Raw genomic sequence first — 14,476 nt, 5'->3', positions numbered from 1 at the left:
TTAGATGGTAAAAATGAATCAGTAGCTAATGCCTATATAGCGCTTACTGTATGCCAGGTACCATTTCATTTGCTTTACATATCAATATGTTTGTACTTACTAATCACTTAATCTTCATTTAAGAAATGAAGAAGTGGAGGCAGAGAAAGGTTAAGTAACCTGTTCAAGGCAGCATAACCAACAGTGGCAAAGGCAGGCACCCTGGCTTCTTTTAACCCCCTCCTAACTGCATTTCCCAGGCCACTTCCCCAATTTTCCACAGAAATAATGATTCTTCTTATTGCCTCAGGTTACATTATACACTCTGCAGCCTTTATCAAAACTAGAGAGCAGAGTAAGGCAGAAGTTACCTGTGGGAAATCAGGAGTACAGCACAAGTTAGATGACAAGAAGAAAGACTAGGAAAACTGTTCCCAGTTTATTCCTCCCTACACCTTATTGGGGCACAGGTCACAAGTCTATGGGAGATGCTAGAGACACGTGTATTACTCCCAAATTTATATGTATTTTTAAAAATCATAAAGCAATATGGAATCACTGAACTTCATTTAGGAAGATACTTAAATGTCATTTTGTCTAAACTCTTCACAACATTCCTACTAAGAGAATATCCAACCTATGCCTGACACTCTCTAATATGATGGCAACTCCTTCATTCAGCATTCATCTAACAAATACTGAGTGCCTATTGCGTTCCAGGCATTGGGATGCAGCAGTAAACAAAACGACAACATCTCTGCCTTCCATTTGTTCAGGAAGACAGATAACATCAGGTAAAGTTAAGTGCTCTGAGGATAATAATGCAGGGTAAGGACATGGAGATGATTTGGGGGGTGTTTGAACTATTTTTTAAAGGGTGGTTAGGGAAAGACTCTGAGGACATGGCATTTGAGAAAGACCTACACAAAATGAGTGACAGAGTAGTTGTGGACTTTGGGTTTTGAGTGTTATGAGAAACCATTGAAAGTTTTGGGGACAGGCATGCCATATTAATGATTTTACATTCAACAATATCCCTTTGGTTGGTATTTGGAGTATTAGCCATAGCTGGGGAAGATGCAAGCAGGAGGCCCACTGTAACAGAAAAGATTTGGTGGTGGCTTAGACCAGACTGACAGCAGTGATCTTTAGATGGCATTCTTCATGTTGCCTGTAGGGACTGGTGGGTGGAGAACTAATACAAAAGTGCCGATCCTCTGGCTATTGCTTTACTGTGAATAACAAATTTGTCTTTTATCTCTGACCCAGGAGCCTCATGTCTTCTACTAAAACTCATGAAACTATGGGCTAACATATTAGCTTACAAGTTGGGTAAATCTTAGACTGTTCATAGTTTTTGACAGTATAAAAATATATACCTAATTCTGATTTCTATTAAAAAAAACCTAGTCTACCCTAACTGATTATAAGATAATTATATGTAAAAGTGAATTTTAAATTACTTTGTGGGAAAAAAAAGTAGTTGGACAGAGGATTTTGAAACATCGATTTTAGAAATTTATTTACGTATCTTAGATGGAAGTGATTGATGCAGTTTACTTGGAATTCCTGGAAAAAAAGAAGAATTTTTTTAAGGTGGTTGTGCTAAATACTTTACAAAAATAAGAATAATTTAAAAAATCCCTGCTCTCTGCCAAAGTTGCTTTGTGCATATACAATGTATAGAAGTAATATAAATGATACCTTGAATTTTATTAAAAGAGCAAAATTCCTAAATAATTCTACTGTGTAATAAATCAGTTACAAATCTTACAAATTATATTCATCCTAAGAGTTCCCTTATTATTAATACTCTGGCAAGTGCCCAAGAGGCTAAGAGGATCTTAATCATATCTCTACTAATCTACCACAATATACATACCTTTAAAATCAGGAGCTAAAGACTTACTTCCAGGACTAGAGCTGCCTTCATAAGTACCATAGTTGTCAAAACGGAATTTCTCTCTTCTTGAAATATAACCCATTTTTGATAGGTCACTCTGCTGACTACAGAGTTTTTCACTTAGATTTAAATATTCTCTTTGAAGATTCCGCATCTCAAATTCCAAAGTATCTCTTTCATTTTCTATACTTCTTACATAGTTTTCTAAAAGTATTTTGTCTTCCTCAAGTCTGCTGATGCTGTTTCCAAGTTTTCTATTTTCCTGACTATGTTGTTTTAGTTCTTCTTTGAGCATCTGCTTATCTGTTTTAATTTCCATTACCATTTTTGATAACATTTCACACTTGTTGCCCATTTCTGACAAACTATTCTTATAAATACTTGCTTCTGATTTTGCATTTTTTATTTCTTTCCGAAAATTCTCTTCTGCAGTAGACTGGTATGTTTGCATATTCTCAATTTCCCTTTCCATCATTTGTCTAGCAGCAGTAGATTCTTGTAATGTTGTTTCAAGACTAAGTTTTTCATTTTTAACTGTCTCTATTATTTGAAGAAGTGTCTCTTGTTCAGTTTTTGCCAGTCTTCCTTTCTCTTTTAGCTGCATTATCTCTAGCTGGTTTTCTTTTAGTTCATTTTCAAGTGAGTTTTTTTCCTTTAGAAGCAGGTGTGTTTTTTTCTCTAGCATTTCCTTTTCATCTTGCATCAACAGAATATTTGCTTTCATTGATTCCATTTCCCTACTCATTCGATTATTTTCATTATTGACAATAGCCATATCATTTTGAATTTTGTGTTCCTTATTTTTTAGTTGGTCTAATGTTTCCATCATTTGTTGCTTCTCCAAAGAAAGTTGACTGGTTTTTTCCTCTAGACTTTTGTTTTGTCCTTGGAGAACATCATATTTACTAATTATTTTTTTCAATTCTTTTAGACATTCTTTGCCATCTTCTTCTGTTTTAATTAACTTGGACTGAATAGTATTCTTTTCTGCAAGCATATTCTTAAGTTGCTTTTCATATGTTTCAGTTTTCTGTATCAGAGATTGTGTGGTAGAGACAAGAGGGTTTATTTTGGTCTTAAGCATTAGATTTTCATTCTCCAGCTCTGTTACTTTTCTCTGTATCTGCATAGATTCTTTCAGGTAATTCTGTAAATACTGAATTTTTGCAACACCCTGCTCAGTAACAGAATTGACTTTGGCTGTTTTCTGATTTTCAAATATTATTGAACCTTCTTTCACTACAAAAGATTGCTTTTCTCTATTTTTTGTTTCATATTTTATTGGATCAAAGATTGACAGTGCATGCCTTGGGACTCTAGAATGGAATCGTAAATCTGTAATATTCTTGCTAGTGACAGGAATTTCCGTATTGTTTTTCTCATTCTTCTTTCCCCTGTGAATTTCACTCCTAGACAATTTTTTGCACTTCCTACAAAAATTCAGGTGCAATTTTGACACTGTTTCCCTGAGTGGGAGTAATTTGTTTACTAATTCCTCCAATTCTAAAATTTTCTTGGATTTTATATCTTCATTTAAGTTACTTTCTATATTGTCCTCCCTAAGAAAGTTAATTTTTTTCTTGTGAGTGGGATACAGGTCAGTCTTACCATTACTTGGAACATTTGTATTGGTTTTTAAAGTTTTAATTTCATTTGTAAGTGTCAATTCCCTATCGTGTGACTTTTGAAGTTCTTCCTTCATTTGTTTGATAGAATGACAAATATCATCGAAATTTTCACAAAGTCCATGTTTGAGAAGAGGCACAGTAATTTTAGATTTGTCCAGGATTACTGTATCAGGTTGAGACATAACATTATGAGGTATATTAGGTAGAAAACTATGAAGGTTATTGTAATTCTTCAACATATCAGAATTTTCTAAAGGGTTCATACTTATGTTTGAAGTGGAATTATCTGTTGAAGTTCCCAGAGTTAATATGTCCTTGAAATTTATCTGTGATGGAATATTTGTACCTTGAGAGAAACTATTAACACTATCACTACTGAATTTTTCTTCTGTTGAATGAAGAGTCCTAGAATACTCAAAACGATGACTTTTCTCCATAGAAAGGATTTCTTCTTGATTCTCTATAGGCTAATATTAATAAAAAGCACACTATAAATGTATTGGCATTTGCTACATGGTTATCCAATTAAGATAATATTTTGTGGAAGATTTATTTTTACAGTCCAAATGGACATTTTATCCATTTCTACAGTAAAGAAGCCTAACAAGTATGATTCATTTTATCCAGAAAACCTAACAGGTATTTTGAGATCTGTAACTCTGGTCTTCACAGTTTGCTTAGAAATTGCACTTATTGCCTTAGGGGGTGAGATACATGGTCCAACCTCTCAATTTCTAGAAATTTAGCATCCCTTAAGAGACCATCATAGATATGTGGGGAAGATAGAAGCAATAGGTCAGATGGGCCAGTTTAAGGAAAATGAATTTCTACTTCTGGGAAATTCCCAAGTCTGGGCTGTCAACCTTAGCTTGTATTCCTAGTTTCAGATGATTCTAGGGTTCTGACTACCCTGGAACTGTGGGTTCTAATCGGTATAGAGTGACTCTGGTTTGGACCTGTTCTAGGGAGTTCACCCCAAGCCTAGGTCAATACTAAAAGTAGAAAAACTCATGAAGTGGACAGATAGGGTTTAAAAACTGCCTTATATTTCAATTTACTTGGAAATCTTTAGGTATCTGAAATAACCAATTGACCCTCACAAACTCCCCTAAGACAAATGGGAAAGTGGCAGAAGAATACAGGTAAACTCACGTTTTTCAGGGTTTTCAGGACAGGAATTTCCTTATTTTCATCTCTGTTAGTCCCTTCATCCTGTGAGGAAGGCGAGAATATAAAGGTGAAGATAAACTGGTTATAGTAACTTTTTTGAAGTACTAAATACAAAAAGATTTTGTATACAATAACATACCAAAGCCTTCTCAAGGTGTGTGTTGAATACTAGATTTTTTTCTGAACTAAATTGTGGGTTTTCTACTTCAATAATGCTTTTGTTCAATATTTCACTGATTTCAGACTGCACCTTTAAAAGATAAATGAGAATGTTAGAATTTGATTTCAGATTTATAAACTTATGAATATACAGGAATAATAGGTATTGTAATTGAAAGATACCTTTAAATTTCCTCCACATAAACATTCTTTCCTATCATATAGAATATAAATTAATTATAATCTCTACCATTAGAAGAATCGTGAAGAAGAGTGTGCCTTTATTATATGTTTATAAAATCAGAAACAATTTAGTAAAACAATACACCTTTATGACCTATATTCAAATAATTTTGGATATTTGATTTTTACATTGTTGAATAAATCAGAGACCTTTGATTTCTGTCATCAGAATGGAATCTATTCTGTCACCCTCAGGAAGATTTTATCTTCTTTCCTATTTCCCTGCAGTTGCTTTTACTACAAGAATATTAGGATGAAGCTTATGTCAGAGGCTTTAGGGAATAAGTGCTGTGTGAGCCACTACCAACATCCATACCCTATCCGTCTGTTAACACTACCTTTTATTTCTTCTGAATAAAGTCCTTGTGCCTTTGGTGATACACTGATCCCATTTCTAGCTCCAGCAGTGGGCATGTGACTGAGAGCTAATCAGTCAGAACATTGCCCACTTTGAACAGTGACTGATTCAAGGATTGCATATGACCCAATCTGGGGTACCTAGAATCAGGCTGAGAAGCTTAGTATAAACTATTAGGAGAGAAAAGCATGGTCTCTTCTTTGCTGACTGTAATATTGAAGGATTAAGGGCTGGAGCTTCTAGCAGCCCTTTCCCACTACATGGAGGCTGAGAATCCATTATTGTGGGAAGCAGAACCAAGGGCAGCGAAGACTGGTTCCTGATGACGTAAGTCCTGATCATCTGGATTAAGCCATCCCCAAGTGACTTACCCCTACAATTTTCAGTTACCTGAGCTAATAAAGTGCACTTTTTCCAAAAGTCAGTTTGAGTTAGATTTTATATCACTTACAATGAAAGTCCCTATTTTCAGACTATATATAGGCAGTACTTTAAACAAACATGTTTTAAAAAAATCAGTGAGTGCTATTTCTTTTTGGCTCATATGTAAATACAACTATAACAGTGTGGTTTCCTCCAAACAAACTTGAGCCTGGGATATGTTCTGGCTTCCATTGCATTATATCAACTAATCAGTTGGCTAGTGATTATCCACTTAGAAATGTGGGATGGAAAGTTTGGGTATTTTCTATATAGAGATTAAAAGGAGCATACCATGCTGACATTCTGCAAAGTCTGTATTCGGAGAGCCTGAAATGATTCCAGTTGATGCTGAAGGGCCTTTAATAAAATTAAACAGGGCATAAAACTGATTATTTTTAGGTGGGTGAACATATACTTGAATTGTCATGATTTTTTGTTTATAACCCCACAGGTTGCCTATTACCAGAAGGGATCACATGAGGGTCAGGTGACTTACATTATTAGTCATTCTTGCTAACCCTCCAGTGCATTTTCATGAAGATTTTTGTGGAAAACCCTTATGCATTTAGGAGGCATTTATTCTGAAGATCAGCCTTTACACAGTTTTTGGAGAAAACAAAATTGAGATGTACTCACTTTCAATGCTGATTGTGGTTGGATTTGATTTTCTGATTCTGATGTGTAGCCATGTTCTAAAAAGCAAAATTGAAAACCATGTAATTTAATTCTTAAGTTTTATTTTTAAACAACTGTAATAGAAGGCAGTCTCTTAACTTTCTTGGAAAGTGAGACAGATAATGAGAATTTTGATTTTCACCTTAGGAAGAACCCAATGCTAGTCACATAATAAGTCATAGATAATATTGGGTTATTTGAAACATCCTCCCCATTCAATGTCCTATGATCCACAAATACTTACTGTAAAGAGTACCTTCTTTTGGAAAAAAAATGTATCTTTTCATTGCCCAAAATACCCAACAGTTCCTATTTGGCATTCAGAGAGACAGTATATAATGGCCTGGTAGTTAAGGCCTGGACTTCGGGGCCACCCTGCTGAATACTGGCTCTGTCATTTGCTACCTGTGTAATCTTGGGAACTTCGCCTTTCTGTGCCCTCAGTTTCCTCTCTTGCAAAATGGTGATAATGGTAGTGCCTTCTTCATAGGATTGTGTGAGGCCTAAATGATCTGATATAGTTAGGTGCTTAGAAGACTATCTGGCGCAACGTGAAAGTGCCGTTAGCCATTATTAGTACTGTAATAATAGTTACTGGAAATACACCCCTTGAACCAGTGAGGTAGGCAAGGTACCCGTTGCTGTGTTAACAAAGCTGAAGCATCACTGGCATTGGAGCCTTGGTCTTGGAGGTTTTACCTGTTTCACTGTCACCACTCCCCTTTACTCCCTCAGAGGAATTTAGTATCTTGGACGCTGAAAGGAGAACGCAGTCAATTTCATCTTGCTCGTGGTGCTTTTCTGTAACAGAACCGTAGGTGGCTTTTGGTTTTGCTGGGAGTAGAGGCGAGGCGTGCGGATTCGCCTCAAGCGGCCACGGGAGGGCGCGCTGGGACCACGCAGCGGCGCCGGGATCGGGAGGTACCGAGGCTGGAGCCACAGCCGGGCATGGGGCGGTGGCGCTGCTTTTCTCCTCGGGGTGGGTCGGGGTGTGTGGCTAGTGAAGAAGATCCCGCGCTCCAGACTGACCCGTCTTGGGGTGAAAGGGCCGGGGCGGGGAAGGCAGCGGGGCTCTCCGTTACCCCTCCAGTTCCCGCAGCAACCCCTCAAGGGACAGGCCCCCGGGCGGCTCTTACCCGGGCTCATCCGCCTTCCCCCATGCATTCCGCTCCGGGGCTTCGCACCGGGGCAGCTCGTTGCCTGGTAACGGGGAGGCCTGGACAACACGAGCGAGGCAAGGTGGGCTCTTGGGTGGGGCGGACGGGGAGGAAGATCGCGTTGGGTGGGGTCCGGGGCCCTGGGTCCCGGACGCTCGTTCACAGAGCCACGCGTGGAAGGTCCTGCTCTTTGCTGTGCCCTCCCAAACCTGGGGACAGTCTCACTAGGGTGCCCCCGTGTTGTGCAGAACTTGATCTTGACCATAGTCTGAAAACAGCACCAGTTGGACCAAAACTGTGTGGAGAAAGGGGAGTGTTTGGAGACGTAGAAACCTAGGAACTTTTTCCCTTTTTCTAATCACTGTTTCATTGTTTCATTCCTCTTATTTCAACCCACCCATCAGAGTAGTTTTAGCTTTTGGGGATTTGAAAGGCCCCAAACAATGTTGTGAAAGGACTTTTGTTTGCTGTGGTTAACAGAAGACCCTATTTCCGATAATAAACTTAAAATGATAATGTATTAAAATCACATTAAAGCTGGCCCAGAGGCACTGGTCTTCATTTGCAAAAGCATGCTAATTTCCTGAGTACCTGGGCAAGCCACTTGTAAAAGATGGGTTTTTGTCGTGGAAGCTGGAGCTCATTCAACAAAGGACTGGTTGACAGGGCCACAGTCAATCCTTGTGCAGATCAGAAAAAGGTTCTCTTTAGCTAACAGTTTTAAATGATCATATTTATTTTGCAGTAACAACTATAGAATATAAAATAATTGAAAACTCAAATCTTAAGTCACAATAAGGAATTTAAAGGCATACTTACATAAATAATTATATAATAATTATATGGCTTGCTTTCATGGAAATGAAACTATGATAGTCTCAATTTTTTTTTTTTTTACTTAACTGTTTCCTATAGAAATGGTCTCCAGAAGACCATTTCTTGTTGCATTGTTAGACAATTTCAATAAACCGTGTCCCTTAGAACTTAGGTTCTCCATTGATGATTGATATCCACAAAGTTAACTTTCTCCAGAGAGCTCCAGAAGTTTTCAGCAATGTGTTAAATTACTACTCTATGTAAATGTCAGTATTTTGAAGGGAGGCTGATAAATGAAAAGCTAAGTACATTATGGTAAGTTAATTTCTATACTAATGACATTTTCAAAACAAATAAATAATTACTATAGTGAAATAAAGTGATTATTTATCTACCAGAACACAGATTAGAATTAGATACAAGGGATAGCATAACGAACTTCCCTTGGGACTTCTACAACTGGGAGAACCCCATTCTCCTGACGCAAGAGCAGGACAGTTCTGGTCCTCTGAGACGCTGGGGGGCTCTGTGGCTGCTACTGAATGCGCAGCATCTTTTACTGGACTCAGATTTTCAATGCAGAGAAATGAAGGGTCACTGATGTTCTGAAAAATCTGGAAAAAATATTCATTACACTTGCCCAGGCCTGCCTGTTCCTGTCCCTGCTCCTCCTGGGACCTGAAATACTTCCTTATCCCATTTGAAATTGTTGAACAAAGTTTAGAATCCAAACATTCTGGGGGGATGTTAAATTTCGTCCTTTCTTGGTGTAATTATTGCCCCCACCTCCAATTATGCTTTTGGAGAAATATTCTTGTTTATACTTACTGGTATTGATTGTGGAATTTTATGAAAAAAGTTATTTTCCAGGTTTGCATGTGAAGGTTTATAGGAACTTTTCAAAGACTAACTGATCAGTGCTAGGCTTTCTGATTCTGAAGCCCTTGCTTCCCAAATCAGTTTATTTTAATGTGTTCAGGACACTATTTCATCTAAATTTGAAAGTTTAGAGAAGGTATACATATAATTAATACTAGAGGTAAAAGTTCCTATTTCCTGATATGGTAGCACACCTGTACTTTCTCATTGTGTGAGACACCGTCTTTTTAATTTGGTCTCATCTTGGTTAGGTAGTGGGCTCTAGTAGGTATTCTGTCAGGAGATATGCTTTCTCTGGGCACACAAGTCAGTCAGCCCAACAACTGTCCTGAAAATGTCTATTTTTTTTATTGTGAAGTTCATTGGTAAAGGATAGAACTAAAATCTGTACTGTCAGTTAAAAAATATCTGTGAGCCACAGTATTTCAAAATCTTCAAATAGCTCCTTTTAGAGAATCACTTCCACCTGTTGACTAACAGCTGCAGATTCAAGAATTTGGAACAAACTCAAGAGCACTGCACAAAAACAAGCTGGCAAATCTATTCTTAGCCATTTATTGCCAGGCTAAAATACTTGCGGATTTTTAGCTTCAGGTCTTTTTTTAAACCTGAGGTAGCAAGGCTATCATTAATCGTAGCTGAGATCTAGAGTAGTGAGAAAAAGTGATCAGGCTGCTCCTAGGATACAACAAATTTGGGCAGTTGTCCTAAGGCCAGTGTTTTGGTCAGAGAGGGGACCTGCATGCTGGAGACTTAGGAAGTCTTGGGGGGACAGTGGGCCTTTGACACTCAAAGGCTTGATCTGAATGTAAACACCTCTGCATTCAGCCTTCTTTAAGGTTCCTTTAGTGTTAATTTGAACCTGATTTCATCTGTATAGGAGAGTGAACCCCCCAACTTCAGGACAGCCGCTGGTGTTGACTCTTAGGAGATTGATTGCTACCTTAAAGAGGACTCATCAACAGTAGTAAGGAGGGGGTACTGAGAACATGAATTAGTCTAACTCTAAAAAGGGATGTGCTAAAGGGAAAAGGGATAGACAGAGAAATACTGAGGCACTTGAGAAGGAATAGGTGTTAGGAAAACAGATTATTTTAGGATGGTGTAGAGTACCTGAGCTTGCTTGCAGGCTGAGAAGAAAGACTCAGTGACTGAGTGGGAAAATTAAGTTGGAAAGAGAACTGGAGGAATAAAGGAATGGGCATGATTTGAAGCAAGAACCTGAGGTCTGCACATGTGAAGGTTTGGCCGTCCTGTAGAGGTGATACAGAGCCTTCCTCCCTCTGACAGAGGCCAAAGGAATGGGGCATTGGGCCCTTTCTTAGGTCAGGCTAGCGCTCTGTGCAATTTACTGAGGGTGAGGAGGTGTTCAAGGGTTTGAGTGAATGTTGTAGTCTCTATAGCCCCTCCTAAACTGAGGAGTCTTAAGTTCAGCTCACAGAGTATGACTCCCCTTTGTCCTGATGCTACCTTGCTTTCTGGTTTTTAGACATTAAAGGAGCTGCACTGAGTCAGGCTGCTTGATCACACATGAATAATCATAGTGTGTTTCCCTTGCTATATAAAGTACTGCTAATGTGTACTTTGCACAGAGCAAATTCAGTAATAAATCCATATTTCTTGCTTGACTTCAACTGTGAGCTATGACATGAGTCAGAGGTGGTGTCCGTGACCGTGGAACAGAATGAAACTTCTGAAGTGAACCAAGAGCCTAGCCACATTGACAGCATGCCCTCACTATGGAATTGCCAGCCAGTTAACACTGATAGACAATGTCAAGTCCAGATCAATGACTGTGTAAGCTGGGAGACGTCTCAGAATCATCCAGCCCAGCCCCTCTGCTCTGCAGATTAAGAAGTGGAGGCCCAGGGGCAGAGCTGCGATTCGAATACAAATCCTTATCCAGAGCTCTTTCACAACAGTCTTCTTACTGTCTATTACTTAATTAAACTGTTATTTAATATTTTAATTTTGCACACTACTTTTCCTAGCACTTAAGGAAAAGGGTGATTTTTATTATAAAGAGAACAAACAAGGACTGTAAGTTAACACTGATATAAATAAATACAATAGAGAGGAAGAACTACAATGTATTAAGAATTCATAGGTTTAAAGATTTCCATAACATGTAGTAGTTATTACTAGGGAATATTAGTGTGTTTAGATGCTGTTTCTTCTTTGATGATGTTGTTTGGCCTTTACAAAAACTAAACTCTCTGATACGTTCCCTCATCTATTTATTTGGCAAAACTGTTATAAGGATTAAAAGTTATGTATGGATGTGACCGTTAGGTCAAGAATTTTTTAACATTCAATTAAAACTCTATATACTCAAATAATATACCTGGTTAATAGAGGGACCATAGTTCTCTTTGCAGCTACAGGATGATAACCTACAGTTTTTTGTCATTCTTCACCTTAGCTTGGGTAAGTGGAATTCTTACTCAGAGCCAACTTTAATTCTGTTAACCCTCTACATCCTGAAAGCATCTGAGAACTGCCTTGAAGTTGCCACTGGTGTAACAGACAGAATATTGCCAGTGAGTGCTCGGCGGAGTCAGGTTGCAGGTGAAGTCAGGCTTTTAGAATTGCCCTTCTCCAATGAAGGCAAGTTCCAGTGAACTTAGCGAATCCAATCGGTCTCAGTTTGAAATTTCAACTCTCCTGGCATTGTCAGGGATAGGAATCTAGTTCTGGGAATCTCCCAGCTTGATACCGTTGTGCTCATTTAATTAGCCCTTGATTTTTCAGCACCAAAGAATAATTAGAAGGCATAGAAACACCATTTTGAATCTGGGATTGAATGGTGAAAAGAATACCTGGTAGTAGTTTGTTAGGGTTTGCTCTTTACTTAATAGGAAGTGTGTTAGATATTTTATAGGAATTATGTTCATTTAATCCTTATAATAACCCTATCAAGTAGAGATGATTATCCTAGTTTTATGGGTGATGAAACTGAGGTCTGGAGAAACCTCATGATTTCCCTACGTCTTATAGCTTGAAAACGGTAGAGCTCAGGTTCAGTTCGGCTGTACTGTGTCCAAATCTCATTTGTGTAACCACCAAGTTCTAATACCTAGAATTAGTTATATTGAAATGGAGTCTAAGTGATAATTTTTTACAAAGCTTACTGAGGACTTTGCTGTCCCATGAAAACCTTATAGTCATCCTAAACTAAAAGCCATTGAATTTCTTGTTCAGAAATAATATGAAGCAGCCTGGTGAGGTGCTCAAGAGCACGGATTCCCAGTCCAGACCACCGGGTTGAAATTCTGGCTCCCCCATTTCCTATAGGAGAAGCCTTGGATAATCTCTTGGTATTTCAGTTTTCTCATCTGCAATACAGGAGGCCAAAGAGTGACTGCCTCCCAGGGCTCCTGTGAAGTTTGAGTTAATACACGTAAAGCGCTTAGAACAGTGCTTGCGACATAGTAAGAGCTACAAAAGTATTAGCTATTGCTGTTATTTCAGCAATGATCGAACATTTTCCAGAAAAGGAATTTGTGAATTATCTAAATAAGGAGGAACATTTCTACCCATGTTGTTTCTTTTGGTGCTGACCATCTTAATCTTAGGAATCTATCTATTTGACAGGTTAATGCCAATCACATATTTATACTCGTAGTGTTCTCTTTAAAAAATAACAGCTTTATTGGAATTCAAATAATATGTAATTCACCCATTTGAATTCAGTGGTTCATAGCGCATTCAGAGTTGTGACTGCTAATCTGAAGACTCTTCAGGTTAGAAGAGGAGTTTTACGATAAACACTTACCTTGGTGAATTTCACAAACAGAGCACTAAACTGACCTCAGTGCTCCGGGCCAGAGTGAGCACATTCCCATGACGTGGGCCTCCGTCACAGGGAGGAAAGCTCTCTGTCACCTCTACAAAATGTGAAACCCTACATGTGCAAAGAGACTCTTTAATCCTCTGCCTTCTTCTTGGTCTAAATCATGCCTATTCCTCAAGTTCCTTCCCAGCTTATTTTTCTCTACCTGGAATTTCTACCATTAAAGGCATTCCTTTAGATTAAAGGACAGCCTCTGGAACCAAACACAAATATTGGACATAACTGGGGGCAGCAGACAATTATTACTACTTGTTAGCGTGAATTAGACTATTCAGTTAGCTGGCACCCCAAACAGAGGGACTGGTATCAAGCACAGGTACGTGCATGAGGAGTGAACAGGTCGGTAGCATGAAGCAGCGTCTGAAAGGCCACGGTTGGGAACTTTGGGGACTCAGACAGCAGCGGCTGGCTCTCATGCATGACAGAGCGGGTGGAGCAGCCTGTGCCTCTGCGGTGTAGCTGGACATAAAGCAGGCTCTCGCATGTGCTATTGGTGGCATGACTTGAGTGCCTTGTGAACCACAGATAGCGTACATCTTAGCACTTACACATATGATGAGTGATACACATGCCTGTGCTTTTCAACCCCTGTGATTCAGAAAAGGAGGTAGTATGGGGATTTGGTTTTGTAGGAGGTAGTTCTCAAACTCACAACATAATTGTGCACTTGCAAAAATAATAACTTGTATATACTCTGTCACCAGATGAAAAATTGAATAAATAAATGAATAGGGTACTTTTTATCCCCAAATAAATACTTGGCATTTCATATCATCTTAATTTAGTGTCCGTTTATGCTTAATACTTACAGTAGGGGTAGCAATTAGGTTTCAAGAGTAGATATTGTATTATTCTTTGAATAATGGATATGGAATTGTGTTTTGGGTTTTTTCAAGTTAAGACATGCTGAGATGCCTTATTCTAGAGGAAGTAAAACATGTTATTAAACATTCTCTGCATATGTAGACACAGTTTTCAGGCAATTATAAAGCTAATGTTAATATATGACTTTATGTTCTTCTGAAATGAATGTTAATATTACCAACAAGTTTGAAAGTAATTGTGATAAGCAACCACTCTTGTGCTTTATTTTAAAATTGATAAAGCATTCTAATTACCTTAAAACTGAGTTTGCAAATATAGACAGAGGTATTAAAAAATACATTCTGTTATGCCTAGTATTCACCATCTCTTGGTCGGTTCTCAAATAAATATTTATTGCATACTCTCCAA

At 38.3% G+C, this 14,476-nt stretch overlaps 2 protein-coding genes across 2 annotated transcripts in view; one reads left to right on the top strand and one right to left on the bottom strand.

The window, feature by feature from the left end:
* Positions 1–14,476, top strand: part of CFAP96 (cilia and flagella associated protein 96) — a 29,693-nt gene that overhangs the window by 12,850 nt on the left and 2,367 nt on the right. The gene's annotated exons all lie outside the window — the stretch shown is intronic.
* On the bottom strand, positions 105–13,663 carry CCDC110 (coiled-coil domain containing 110). Its single transcript, XM_073217774.1, has 9 exons — positions 13,564–13,663; positions 13,201–13,277; positions 7,238–7,535; positions 6,500–6,555; positions 6,155–6,220; positions 4,820–4,930; positions 4,663–4,722; positions 1,862–3,977; positions 105–1,548 (listed from the first exon to the last, which is right to left on the bottom strand). Exons 1-9 carry the CDS (start codon positions 13,661–13,663, stop codon positions 1,499–1,501), a joined length of 2,934 nt encoding a protein of 977 aa, XP_073073875.1. The 3' UTR covers positions 105–1,498.

The sequence above is a fragment of the Manis javanica genome, chromosome 12, assembly GCF_040802235.1.
Source record: "Manis javanica isolate MJ-LG chromosome 12, MJ_LKY, whole genome shotgun sequence".
Lineage (NCBI taxonomy): Eukaryota > Metazoa > Chordata > Mammalia > Pholidota > Manidae > Manis > Manis javanica.
This window is presented reverse-complemented; position numbering and strand designations above follow the sequence as displayed.